Source organism: Chionomys nivalis, chromosome 18, assembly GCF_950005125.1.
Source record: "Chionomys nivalis chromosome 18, mChiNiv1.1, whole genome shotgun sequence".
Taxonomy (NCBI): Eukaryota; Metazoa; Chordata; class Mammalia; order Rodentia; family Cricetidae; genus Chionomys; species Chionomys nivalis.
Window position 1 is genome coordinate 26772621 of NC_080103.1, and position 14696 is coordinate 26787316.

The following is a 14696-nucleotide window of genomic DNA, read 5'->3' on the forward strand; positions in this document are numbered from 1 at the left end:
ATGGCTAATTAGGAAAGATTATTGGTTCTACCATTTATTGGAAGCAATGTCCTATTGTGATTAACTGCAAACAGGCTTATTTTTGTCATAAAAATATATATTTGGGGGCACACAGGAAATGCAAGGAAGGAATTATGTAATTCTAGTATAATTTCAAAAACTGAGTAAGAATTTATGTCTATTCATTGACTAATGACTCTGTTTTGTAAATTTAGTTCCATGCTGTTTTAGAAATTTGATCTAGAAATCTTTAATATAGTTTTATATCTAAGATGGTGATCCCTTTGGCTGTTTATTGATCTTCAGGATTGCTTTGGCTATCTTGGATATTTTATATCTCTACAGGAAATTTAATATTTTCTTCAATCTCTGTGGAGAATTTCAATGGAATCACTCTTTTGAAAATATAACATAATTAGAACATTCATCCCTTCCTTTTCTCTTCCCAGGTGCTCCCAGGTACCTCTCCTTGTTCTCTTTAAAACCATGGCCTCTTGTTTCATTACATGCTATTACATATACACAGCAATTGGGATTTTGGTGGGACTTTTATTGAATGCGATTTTTTTTTTGAGACACTGGGCAGCTTCATAAATTAAACTTGCCAATTCATGAATACATACAAAAATCTTTGCTATTAATTACTGTATTTCACTGGCAATATTGTCTAAATTCTGTTGTCACTTCTCCTCTAAATCTATTATCTCTTAATAATTATCTTTAATAGATCTTTTTTCAGTACTTGTTTTGCGACAAAGAAGTTATTTCACCAGTACCATTTGCTGAGTGTAAAATAAATGTGCATTTGTAAATCTTAATTTCAGTGATTAAGAAATTAAATTCAGAAATGCTGAGGACTGTCATTTCCCCCAAATATTTAGGAACTATACAACATCTTGAAAAAACCTCATTTTGAAATAAAATTTCATATACAAGCCGTGTATTTACACCATATTGACCTCTCTAAATTCATGGCCTCTTCTATTATTAGTTTTACATGCACAAATACACATACAAAAAAACACCCTTACACATCCATACACAAAACACCATTATGTATATTTAAACATAACCTGTTTATTCCATTTAATTTTATTTAAACATACGTGTTTAGGGCTGACGGCTTAGGTTTATATAACTTATGAGAGGCCCTTTTCCAGGAGAAGACTGATCCTTTCTTTCTTAGCACCCATTAAAAGGCTATAACTGTAGTAGTAGTATGCTTTTACTTTTTTGGGTTTTTTGGGGGGGCCTGCCACCCAACTCCCAAATAAACCACATGGAGGCTTATACTTAGCTGTAAATGTCCAACGTTGTCTTTTTTCTTGCAGATTTTCTTAACTTATATTATCCTGTCTACCTTTTGCCTGTATACTTTTCATGCTCTCTTACTTCTGTAAATATTACTGTTCCTCAGTGGATTGTCATGTAGCTGGGTTGCTGTCCGCTGATGTCCTCCTCCTTCTCTGACTACTTCTTCCTCGATTTCCTCTTATATATTTTCTCTGTCTGCCAGTCCGCCTATTCTTTCTCCTGCCTTGCTATTGGCCATTCAGATCTTTATTAAACCATCAGATGTTCTAGGCAGACAAAGCACCACAGCTTCAAGAGTTAAAAAAATGCAACATAGCAAAAACAACACACCTTAACACTGTATTTCCAGCACATAACTCTTCATTTCAGAGTGAAGCCTTGTGAAAATTCCCCTAACCATGTTGGCTTGACAACTGGTGTTGTCTCTGCATAGATCATGTTTATGCTACTGTAACTAATAAAAGCACACAAAAATCATGGAGTCCTTTATAAGTTAGTCAACTACTTCTGAATATGAGGGTCGAGCACTGCCCTGCAGTGGTTCATAAGCTCACTGTCATTCCATTGGAGAAAACAGCAAATCATGGAAATTCCAATGTAAAATGAGTCACTTTGGATAAAAATATTTTGTCAAGTTCTTTAATTTATGTTAAAGTATATAAGTACTTACTTTTTCTTTGTTAGAATGCTTAAAAGAAATGCTATTATTTAAAAAATGATTATTTTCTCCAAGAGCTAGAGAGGTAGTCATGAATATATTTATGAAAGATTCTCTAATTTATAGCCAATCACTGTGGAAAGATGATAAAAGTCCAGGATAAGGGAATAGGTCTGGGATGGAACAGAAAGTTTGTGGTTTCATGACTGGAATTTTTATTTCTCAGGAGATTTTTTTCTAATTATTAATATTAATTTTACTACTTATGTTTTTAGTCATTCGAAATAATTGATCAAAATCTTATATATTCATAATAGGGTGAAGATGGCTTTCCAGGGTTCAAAGGTGACATGGGACTTAAAGGTGACAGAGTGAGTAAAAAGTATATAAATTTGAACGCACTGTATGTCTAGCTCAGCTTTCTACTGCTGTGATAAACACCACAAACAAAAGTAACATAAGGAGAAAAGAGTTTGTTTCTGTTACTATTCCAGGTAACAGTACATCACTGAGAAAAGTTGGAGAGGAACCTGCAGGCAGTAGCTGATACAGAGGCCATTAAGTAGTATTGCTTACCAGCTTGCTTCTAGTTAAGCTCAGTTTGCTTTCTTTCAGCACTGGGACTATCATCCCAGGATGCCCCAAACATGTCAATTCCATCTTCAATTAGAAAATGCACGACAGGCTTGCCTCCAGGCCACTCTTGTGGGGGCATTTTCTCTATTGAGGTCCCTTTCTCCAAAATGAAAAGCTTGTTTCAAGTCACATAAACATTAGCTTACACCCTTTACAAATATATTTCCCTTTGCACTAAATACAGCAAGCAAAGGTGAAGTGAAATATTATCAAAGATATCTTACTTCAATTGTTGTATAAATATTGGAAATCATAATGATAGTAGGGATAGTATAGTACCAGCGTTTTTCTAAACGTTGAGTTAAATTTTGTAAGAGACACAAATGTCTGAAGATATCTATCATGCTAAAGGCATAGATTCAATGGAGAATGATTTTAATTCATCCTGCTTCCAGAAATAGTAGCTTTGTGTTAGATACTACATGCTTTTAGTCTACTGTACATTAAGTAAGTACTCTGTAGAGTTTTCTCTTCACAGGAACTCCCTGTGTACTTACAGATTGCCTTGAACTCACTATGTAGCCCAACCCAACCTAGCTCAAAACTCACAAAGGCTGCTTGCCCTGCCTTCCAGGTGCTGAGATTAAAGGCTTGCATCAACCAGGACACCTGGCATATTTGCACTTTTAAGATAAGCTATATTTAATAGAGATTTCAGGAGGACATATGCACTATCTGTATTTTTTGTAGTGTTGAGGATGTACCTATGGACTTTTACAATGGTAGATAAGCATTCTTCTATAGAACTATACACCCAAATACAATTTTGATAGTCTCACCTCAACAATGGGTTTATTAATATGTAACCTCAACAAAATCTCTCTATAACTTACTACTGTTGTTTATGATAGTTTCCAAAACTTCTTTCTAATCTTTATTCTCCATTCTGTCCCATATGAATCCTCATTCTGTCTCTGTCTCTCTCTGCCCTCCCCCTTTCTGTGTGTTTTTGTCTCCATTTCTCTGTCTCTCGCTGCCTCTGACTCTTTCTGTCCCAGATATTATCTGAGCAATATGGTGTACATAAGGCACCATCAAGCTCTCAAAACTTTTAAATATTAGGCACCTTCAGGCATTTATTCAATAATGAAATGCTTGTTGACATCAAACTATTTCAACCCTTTTCTCATAAGAAAACAAGCAAGACAAGAAACCAAGAGTCACTAAAGCCTGATTTTCTAATAGACTGGAATCTCCACCTCCAAATACAGAAGTGTTTTAAATGAACAAACCATATTACTTTACGTTTCAGGGCGAGGTGGGTCAAGTTGGCCCAAGAGGAGAAGATGGCCCCGAGGGGCCCAAAGGCCGTGCAGGCCCAACTGGAGACCCAGGACCCTCTGGCCAAGCAGGAGAGAAGGTTGGTTTGCTTCCATCTCACAGCATGTGCAGTGCAGCGTGCTTCTGTGTCATTGTGAACAGCACAGTTCTTGTGTTCAGTGTGCAGTCCTCTTACAGTATGGAGACAGCATTCAGTCCTAAGTCAGCTACATTTCTCCTTCTGCAATGGGCTAAATCAGGAGCAGCCAGTCCTAAAGCTTGCCCACAGCTGATACTGAGTCTAAATGTCCTGAGCTTAAAGGAAGCAGTGAATGATGGCATACATACTGCATCAAATCAAATCAAACCATATTTGTCCCTCAAAAATGTAGGTATTTTTTAATATATGAATATATTTCCATAGGATACTATTTAAAGTATATACATTAGGTTTCTTTTCAAAAGATTTGAATTTAACCTGATATTAAGAAAGTATTTCCAGATAAATGTAATAGTCATTGTTTTGAAAAAACCTGGGTCATATTGCTGTGTCAAAATATTTCTACTATCTTTATTTTAATGTAATAAAGAGCATTAATTTTGATTAATGCATAATTTAGTTATTTAGGAAATTTTTTACTATATCATGAACTTAAATTATTATTGTTTGGGGGTTAAATTATTATCTATTGGTGATTAAAGTCATAGCCTTAACCATGCCACGCAGATGATGTGCACACTAAGCTTAAACACAATTTTGAATTTAATTGATGGGGAGGAAATGAGAAACATTAAATGATAAACATTATTTCATATGTATACTAAAGCAAAGTAAAAATAGCCACCATGTCCTGTTGGTATAATTTTTTTGAATTCTCTAATTTGTTCAAATATTTTTTTCTAGTGGGAGCAATGTTTTCTGGAAAATAAAGAAATTAGATTCCCTATTAGAAAACTGTAATTTTTCCACCTGCATACATATGTCCCAGAAGGAAGTTTTGTTGCTGTTATGTAGACATTAAAAAGAGATGAATGGCCATTTCCATCTAAGATCACTGATATGGTGGTCTTGCTGGGTTCATGTTTTGGAACCCATTGCCTTTCTGCACTGATGGGCGCTGTGCTAGTTAGACAATAGGAAGCCATCAAGGCTGTAGATACTTCACTTGCTATTCATTGTCAGCTGATGATGGTCCGCTGACCTTCCACCCTCCTTAGCTCTATTCTGTTACGGTGGTCCCAGAAACTATTCTAAAGCACTGCCCTTTACTTTTCTACATGTAGCATCTCATGATTAAATTGATGTTTATATCATCATCACTTAATAGAATACAAGTTACCTAACCACATTTATTTTAAAATGATTCTAAAATGTAGTGGTATAGAGTATGTTATATAATTAATGAAGAACACAGTTTTTGTGATTATTAAAGATTTTCCTTTGCCTTGAAATCAATGGAATAAAACCATGAAATAAGCTGAAGTAGCATAATATATCCAAGTAGACGTCATTAAAAACAAGTGTCTTAGGGCTTGTTTGCATATTCTCCATCTGAGAATCGCTTATCTATGCAGTGTCACTTGTAACTCTTACAATTCTTTACCTCAGTCTGTAATGACAAGGTCATAGCACATGTTCTTGCCTGGATTTTTCCAGCTAAACTTTTGTTTTTATTATTAAAGTTTTGCTTATACTTAACATTGCACATATTAACTTGTACCTGTATTGGCCTCTATAATTTATGAAAATGTACGTTATCAATAATGATATATCCTATGTGCTTAAGTTTAAAAATTTAATGCAAAAATCGTAAGTTATTTATTTATGCGTTTGTTATCATAAAAGTGATGTCCAGAATTTCACAATTTAGTCAATTCATTTACTTAGTTTCTTACTTGTATTATTTTTTCTTTACTAAAGAAAAAATATTTGGGAATGAATTCATCATAAAATCCTCTGAGGTCTCAGTATTTGTTATACATTTTTTAAACCTATTATAATTTAACACTTTTTAAAAAAAATTTAACATTGAGAGATAACTTCATTGAACTGGAGCAGAATAGTTAAACATTCATGTACCCAATTCCAAGGATAACACTCCATGTAAATTATCATCATTTGCTATAGTTCTCAATATATTTTAAATTTATTTACTCAGACTTAACCAATATTTGTACAAATGAATAAGGAGTATCCAAATGCAGTTATTTAAATTTCAATTAATGAGAAATTGTTACATACCCTAATAGTTTGATTTACAGTTAGAATATGATAAATGAGTTAATTTATCATAAAGATTTTCTTTAGTTAGAGTGGTAAGTTCTGAATATATTTCCAACTTTGTTAACTAACTTGTGTTCATGTTTAAAAAAAAAAGCTGTTTTCTATATTTATGCCTTATAATTCACAATGGGTAAGAATTGTCTTCTTCTAAATTAAATGTTTCCAAAGAGGATACTGTTATTTGCACAATGATTGTTATCAGGAATCAGTAAAACCTTTAATATATGTATGTTGTAGAATTTCATTTTATCATAAAAATGAAAAAGCTATGATGAAAATAAAGTGTGGTAAACATTTGCATTATATCAAGTATATAAATACTTTGCTCAAATAATTCAGAAAATTCTCACTATATATAATAATATATAGGCTGTTTATATTTACTTTTGTGTTTTTCATAATTTTAGGGGAAACTTGGGGTTCCAGGATTGCCAGGATATCCAGGAAGACAAGGTCCTAAGGTAAAATAATTTGAACTTTATGGACTTATCTGGGTGACACACAGGTTAACTAATTGCCTATCCTTAGAGACTTAGTTGTAGAGATGGAGAAAAGAGAGAATGAAGTCTAATTTTCTTTTGCATAATACTTATCACCAAATAAAAAACACACTTACATGTATAATGCTATACACACACACACACACACACACACACACACACACACTCACCTGAAGTTCAGGTGTTTCAGAGAACCTGTGATTATGTTATGTCCTTGAGAATTTCTGGGCACAGGGTCATTATGAAAGAAAGGTTTAATTAACTCATTTGACATAATTAGAATAAATATATTTGAGAGAAGAAAATAAAATATTTTCAGTTACATTAGCTATCATGTGGAAGATAATAGCTTTCTATTTTATTTCTTTTACTCTTGTTGTCTGAACTATTTCTTTTTTCTATTCATGTATTTACTCAAATGTGTGTGCACATGTGTGCTTATACCTACACATCTGTGCTCACATCCCAGGTCACATATATGAAGGACAAGGAACAATTTTCTGGGATCAGTTATTTCCTCCCACCATGTGGGTCTCAGGGATCAAACTCTGGGTCACTGTTTTGGTGGAATGTGCCATCAGCCAATGAGCCATTTTGACTCTGTTCCATTATTTTTAAAATTCTGGCTCTCATTTGCAGTAGCATTCATTTCCCCGGAGTTCCATGACAAATATCTAAAACTTGGGTGACGTCGAACAATTGAAAGTTTCACTGTTGCCTTTCTCAAGGCCAGGGGGCTGTGATCAATGTTCTGTTAGGACCACATCTCCTGCAAAACCTCTAGGAGCCAATCTGTCCTGGACTCTTGGAACTTACGCTGCCTCCAGGAATTGTTGACTGGGGCCTGCGCCCTTCCACCTTTTTCCTTTTCACCTGGGCTCTTTTTGTTCATCCTTTCCCATCTGTGTCTCATAAGGACACTTGGTGAGAATTTAGGAAACACTTGTTTAGCCCTGAATCTTTTAAATATTCTTAATGTGTTTACCTCTTATTACTTTTCAGTCAACGAAAGTAACATTACAAGTTTCAGAGATTTTTGACATAGTTTTATCTTTTGGATACACAGTGTAATCAACTATACTGCTCAAATTTCAGTTTCTGATATTTGAAATATTTACAAATATTTAAATTATAAGAGTTTTTTTGTGATTGCTGTTTATTTTGAAACATGAACTTTGCTTTTGTGTATAAAAACTATCATTGGCTAGCCTTGATGTATTTACTAATTACATTGATAGCTAAATGAATTTAATATGTAAATGTTAATTAATAATTTGGGTAGTTATTCCTTTTTTCTTTTAAAGACAGGGATTTGCTATACTGTTCATGCTGGTCGCCTGCTTCAAACCCAATGTGCTTGAATTGCAGGAATGCACAATTATATGCAGCTCATGTTTTAAAATATGTGTACATGAGACGCATTTTATATTGGTCAGTTTTCTTGTCTTTTCTATTTTAAACAATAAGTAGCAAGAATAACAGATAAAGAAAATTTTAGTTATGGTAATATCACAAGCATGCGTTAATATGCTTCACAGATAACCTGTGGGTGACAAAACTGTCTTTCCCCTCATGGGGACGATAGTTTACACTCATTTTCCTACACTGTGTATATTAATCTATCCATGTGACTTTTTATCGTTTCACACAGACCATTTATTTCCTTATGTAATAAGATGTATTTTAAAAATGGTAAAGTGTCATTTAAATGATTCTCAGATCGAAACTGCTGCTCAGTTGTCTTTCACATTTTCCATCTTATATGTAATATATTGTTCTATCTTCCATTTACATTCTTTTCAAGTGTTGGAAATTATCAACAGTTATTTCTGTAGAGATCCATTTATTGTACAATCCAGAACTGTAAACCATCTCAGTTTTATGTTGTGAATTCTTAATCTGTATACTAAGATGCACAAGAAATCATGGTGTACGTTTCATTTTTATTTAAAAATGATAGGAAACTGTCATAATGTCATTTGAATGAGCACCATCATATCTTGCAAGTTTGTATGAAATTATGATATATTCCATTTTGCTGGCATCAATTTTCTGATCAGTATTCTCTGAACTCTTAGTATGAAAATCCTATAGTTGGCAAAATGAAAGTGTTCCTGCTCACAATGAGATGATACATTTCTTTATCCATTAACTGCAATGTCTAGACTTGAGACATCCATATTTAATGTTCCTTTTCTTCATAACTCCATTTTTTTCCTGTTGTTGAAACAATAGGTCTGTTTTAAATAAAAAAAACAACAGTGATGTTCACATCATAAATCAAAGGAAGCCGTAAGCCTTTTTCCTCTATAGAAGCAAGTGACATTGCAATAGACAATATTTAGAGAAAATTTAACTTTGGCTGCTAATTCTAAGTAGTTGAAGACCTGTAGTTAAACAGTCATTTGCCAATGTCTTAGGAGCAAAATAATCTGGGAAGAAAAACCATCAAGTGTTATAAAAGATGACAGTTGTTTTAGAACCTAAGATCTAACATAAAGTAGAATACTTTCATAATTGAACATTATACAAGATAGTTGTGCAAGTTTTTATTTATTGACAGAATAATTTCAGCACTAATTTTCCCCTTGTCATCTTGTATTTGTTTTTTTTTTTTTGCCATTTTAGAGATAGTGTTTAGTTTGAATGTGCATTGCATACTTTGGTTAGAAAACTTTACATGAAAAACTGGCAGGTAGAGAAAATTTCTGGCTTTCATATATACTACACAACAATTTAAAACAGTAACATTAATATTAAGCATTTCTTTAATAGTGTATTTTAAATAGGACAGTTATCTATTCTGATCAGAGCAGGCATATTCATTTTTGTATAAAATTTAGTTAACATTTGTCATTTAGATGCCAGATCCTATTTATATGTTAAATTCTTAGTCACATAGCAACTAACAGATAGGACTTCCTCTGATTCTGAAGACAAAGAAAGCAAATTCTTTTTAAAGTTAAATTTTTAAAATCCCTTAAAATTTTAATATACAGGGTGTTCTTTATTTTAAACTTTTTATCATTTGTTCTCAAGTGATAGTCAACACAAAATATATTGAAAATCACATCACACATTCAATATTGTGTATTCTTTGGATCATTGTTTGTCCGCCATGATGAAATGGGACAACACATACAATTTTCTTGACTAGCTTGACTGCTAAATAGGAAAGCTTTGCTATATTCAAATGGCAATGAGCTTGTCATATTCTGGATGTGGGTGTGCAGGTGGCTGTTCTAATTTTCCATTCATGACCTCCAGCTTCCACCTGTTCTCCATCATTAAGTATGTGTCATCTGGAGAGGGCTATGATTCACATATGTCCAGGGCAATGATTCCTAAGTCCCTATCTGAGAGTTTTTCAGTTCAAGTATGTCTGGAGTGCTACTCACAATTTGTATTTTTAAAAAGCATTACAGTTTATTTTGATATACATGGGCCATTTGTCACTTGGGGGACTTTGTTCTAGGCAGCAATTAGATGCCAAGAAGTTGATTTAAAAACACAAAGATGAAAAGTCAAAGAATGTGACTCTATCCCCCTTAGTACATAGAGATGTGTATAAAATCAAGTCTGCTCCTCTCTCAGCAGATCGTTTTATACATTATTAAATTTCATCCATGCAATGGTTTAAAATAGATTTTTTTTAAACTCCCCCCACTTCCATGTTTGGTAGAATATTTAGAAAATTGAGAGAAAAAGATTTGAAATTCTATCTTCTCTATTTCTTTATTTAATAAAGACATAAAACTATTTGGAGAATGGTCAATAAAGTGTCTGAGAAGATGAGAGTCTGGGCATATGCCCAAGACAAAATCTGGAACTTTTGTTATTGGGATTTAAGTTGTATTTCACTAGTAAAATATGTCCATTCATATTAAGTGCACTATGGGCTTTTTACATTTTTAAACAATCATTGTTTATTATCCAGTATTATCACTTTATACTTCACATTTCTTTATTGATGAAACCTGAATTTTTTCCATATTATCCAGTATTATTATTTTATACTCCACATTTCTTTATCGATGAATCCTGAATTTTTTCAAATGTCCCCTAAACTTTAAAGTATTAAGTTGTATTAATAATAGTCCATTGCCCTCTTTAGCAACAGAAAAATAGACTCACAGTGGACAATATATGCCTTTGTTTTATTTGGATGGTACTAGGGAGGCATAAGATGTGAATTAAGATCACTGGGATTCGAAACACAGAGCTTTATGTCTGCTTCTAAAACATTAGGAAATGGGAAGGAAGCTTTTCAGGGTGTATAATATAATGTAGTTTAAAAACAAAAGTTTCTGGAAACCCATTGCCAAACATTAGGCTGAGTTTGGGGAATCCTGAAGAAGAGGGAGAGGATGAATTGTAGGAATCAGAGAGGTTGAGGACACTTCCAAAATATGGGCTACAGAATCAGCCAAGCGGAACTCAAAGGAGCTCATAGAAACCGATTCAACAATCAAGGAGCCTGTATGGGTCCGAGCTAGGTCCTCTGCATATATGTTATGGTTTGTAACTTGGTGTTCTTGGGGGACTCCTAACAGTGGGGATGGTGATTGGCTCTGACTCTTTTGCCTGCTTTTGAGACTCTTTTTTTCTCCTACTGGGTTTCCTCATCCCAGTGTTGATATGAGGGTTTGTGCCTAGTCTTGTAACTTATTATACTGTTTTGGGTTGATATTCTTGGGAGACCTGCTCTTTTCTGAAGAGAAATTGAGGAGGAGTAGATCTTGGAAAGAGGGGATGTGTAATATTAATTAATGACAATGTTTTATATTATAATTGCCATTTATGAAATGTGATTTTTCTTTAGATTTGGAGCAAATGTACTGGCTATCACATTAAAATCTATTTTCATAAAATATTCATTAACTTCTGTTTAATAATAATAGATATGGTGAATACTTTCTTATTTTACTTTTAAATTTAAATATTAAAATGTTTTTTTATGAATTCATGCTTCCAGGATTTCAGATGTCACTGTAAGTTCCCTTCAAATGCAAGAAGAGATCTCTTGTAATGGCTTAACAATTATAATTAAAGATTGTATATTTTTATTACGAGTGTCCAAAGCAAGGACATACTTTTTAATTAAATGCTACTATCTCTAAACACATCATTGTTTTCCAAAGTAATTGGAACCTGTGGCATACAAATTGAAAACAATCATTCATTGTTGATTATTTGTATTCTTTCAGGGCTCCACTGGATTTCCTGGATTTCCAGGTGCCAACGGGGAGAAAGGTGCCCGGGTATGGCGCATAAGTATATTGTCCAGAGATGGCTAGTGACTGTGCCCCTATATGAGTCTCTGTTTCTCACCCCCCCCCCAATATACTGTGACATTATTATACACTGAAACTCTTTGAACTGTCTTTGTCAGGGAGTCGCTGGCAAACCAGGGCCCCGGGGTCAACGTGGTCCAACGGTAGGTTCTTTGTTTCACTATAGTGAATGCCATTTTGATATTAGTTTTTCACATTTGTTTTTGGATTTGCTTTTCACTGGGTAAGTTTTCTCGTCTCTTACGCAGGGTCCTCGTGGTTCCAGAGGTGCCAGAGGTCCCACAGGGAAACCTGGACCGAAGGTATCATGCAAACTTACTGTGATTTTTGTTGCAATGCTGTGAAGAAGGGTCAAATTTGATTTTCTTTTCATTCTTTCCTTTTTTTGTTGCCAGGGGACTTCAGGCGGTGATGGCCCTCCCGGTCCTCCAGGTGAAAGAGTACGTATTACACAGCTGCATCATACACAATGAAAATTAACACTTTCGTAGGCATTTAAATTCTACAAAAGGGTGTCAAAAGACACATTTATGTACAGCCTCCAGTCTGAGTTAAGAAATACTTTTTAGAGTTCCACTCCTCTGCTATTTACAAGTTTACTAGAGAAAATACAAGCAATATTATAGAAATGATGGAAATAATGTGTGTCTTCGGTCTGTGTTATCATACTTATTCCAACCAAAATACAGTTGTTAAATGAAATACACTTTGATCCCTACACTTTCTTGTTTTCCATATTACTACTCATCTCGTAGATGGAACTGACGGTCACATTGTATTGGCAAAATACAAGTACCAGTAGCCATTAAGTCATAATCAATATACATTCAAGGCAAGATAAAACATCTATTCCAGTAAATAAAAAACTGGTTAGTAAATTGATTTTCAATTGATATAACTTAAGACAAATACAGATGAGCAACCAAGACCTTTGTTTGGCTGTTTTGGTATGAGGCAACCAGCATTATTTGAAAGCAATGGTCTTGAAATAATTTTAAATCTAAAGTTTGTATCACATCCAATGGAGTATAATCAGTCTTAATTTTCTACGACTACTCCATGTATTATTAAATTATGCTTATGCCATTCTGTAGATATTTTTGTGTAAGATGTGTAGTGTGTGTGTGTGTGTGTGTGTGTGTGTGTGTGCTTGGGCATCACTGTGTGTGAATGAGGTACATGTGTGGAGGTCAGAAGACAACCTCTTTCTACTTTTTTCCCTCTTTATTGTATTTCTGCTCTGTGTGCCAGTCTACTTGGCCTAGATGATTCCAAGGATTCATCTGTTTGTGCCATCTCTCTCCTGCTGGGCATGGTGAGATTACAGATGCAGACTACAGCATCAAGCTTTTTTGGAAGGGAATCTGAGTTTTGAGTGCGGGTCTTGTACTTGTGTAGACTCTTCAGCCAATATTTTTTTGTATATTTTTATAAAGACTTTAAAGTTGATGTTTCATGAAGGAAAAACAGAAATACCTATGATACAGAACTTCAAACTGAGCATGAGAATTTGAATTTCTGAATAACAAGTAAATTGAAATTTAGCTTCTGTTTGTAACAAAATAGGAATAGATTAGAAGAAAATAAGCATTTAATTAAAGTTTCTTTATGGCCTGATTCATATTTAATTAAATTACTACATGTTTTTTTCTCTAGATGAAATAGTCACAAATTAAGTCCATTCATCTTGTACATTTTGACCTCATAAATAATGTACATATTTGATATATTTTATGGCTCAAGTAATGCTCATAAAAAGATATAGTAGATAAATGGTCAAATCATTAAATTAATAGGACAATTTAGCAAATCATTGAACAACTGAGTTTTATTATGCTTTAAAGCACCAATGAAAGTACATATTAATTTGCAAAATACCATGATTAAACAATCTGAGTATCTAGAAAAAGACTTTGAGAGTCAGACTGTATGTTTTGAATATCAGATTGAAGGGTTTTTGTTTGCTTTGCTTTTCTTTGTTTTTTCCCCGTTTGTAACCTAGAATGACTCATTTCTAATAAAATTATCCAATTATTAATTTTCCACATAGGGGAATATATTTCTGCTCTTGTATGTGGTAAATCGCATACATATCCATATTAACTCCCCACTTACTGGCAGCAATTTTAAATATTATTTATTCTTTTAGTATATATATATTTATATATATAATATATTATCTTATTTTTAAATTAGAATGGAAAGTATTAGATTGTTTATGACAACTCAGAACATAGTTTATTTTTGTTAAGCTAACCTTTTGTATTCATACCTCCCTCTTTCTTTTGAGTTTAAGATAGATGCTGTCACTTGGAAAAAGCTGTATTTATTTGTGATAAATCATTAGATTCAAATAGTAATGAATTTTCCTGGTGAAGCAAAAACTGATAACATAAAAAGTAAAGTATCTTGCAGACTGACTTCAACAAGCTATTTTTTAACTTAATATTTGTTTTATTACACAAGAGATAACATATATTATGTCCCATTTTATATGTCTTCATCTTATAGATATAATTATGTGCTTGTCAAGTGCAGGCTTAACTCTTACTGATCCATTTTTTTTGGTACCAAAACAACCACTCTGACTCGATGTGCTTTATGCATTTTAAAGATATGTAAATAAGAACCTGAATAATACGTATGAATAAATAATATAACTAATTATGTATCAAGTTAGGAATGGTATTATAAATACATCTTGGAGTAGATTGCTATTAAGAATAATTATAGAGTGAAGTTCATCTTAT

At 33.4% G+C, this 14696-nt stretch overlaps 1 protein-coding gene across 2 annotated transcripts in view; it reads left to right on the forward strand.

Moving 5' to 3' along the window:
- The window catches only part of Col11a1 (collagen type XI alpha 1 chain), a 176880-nt gene that overhangs the window by 92599 nt on the left and 69585 nt on the right, over positions 1-14696 (forward strand). The window contains exons 30-36 of one of the 2 annotated variants that reach the window (XM_057793140.1): positions 2290-2343; positions 3861-3968; positions 6560-6613; positions 11860-11913; positions 12045-12089; positions 12195-12248; positions 12342-12386. In XM_057793140.1, coding sequence (XP_057649123.1) covers positions 2290-2343; positions 3861-3968; positions 6560-6613; positions 11860-11913; positions 12045-12089; positions 12195-12248; positions 12342-12386 — 414 coding nt within the window. Of the gene's footprint in view, positions 1-2289; positions 2344-3860; positions 3969-6559; positions 6614-11627; positions 11644-11859; positions 11914-12044; positions 12090-12194; positions 12249-12341; positions 12387-14696 lie in introns of both variants that reach the window. The other variant, XM_057793141.1, reaches the window with a different exon arrangement.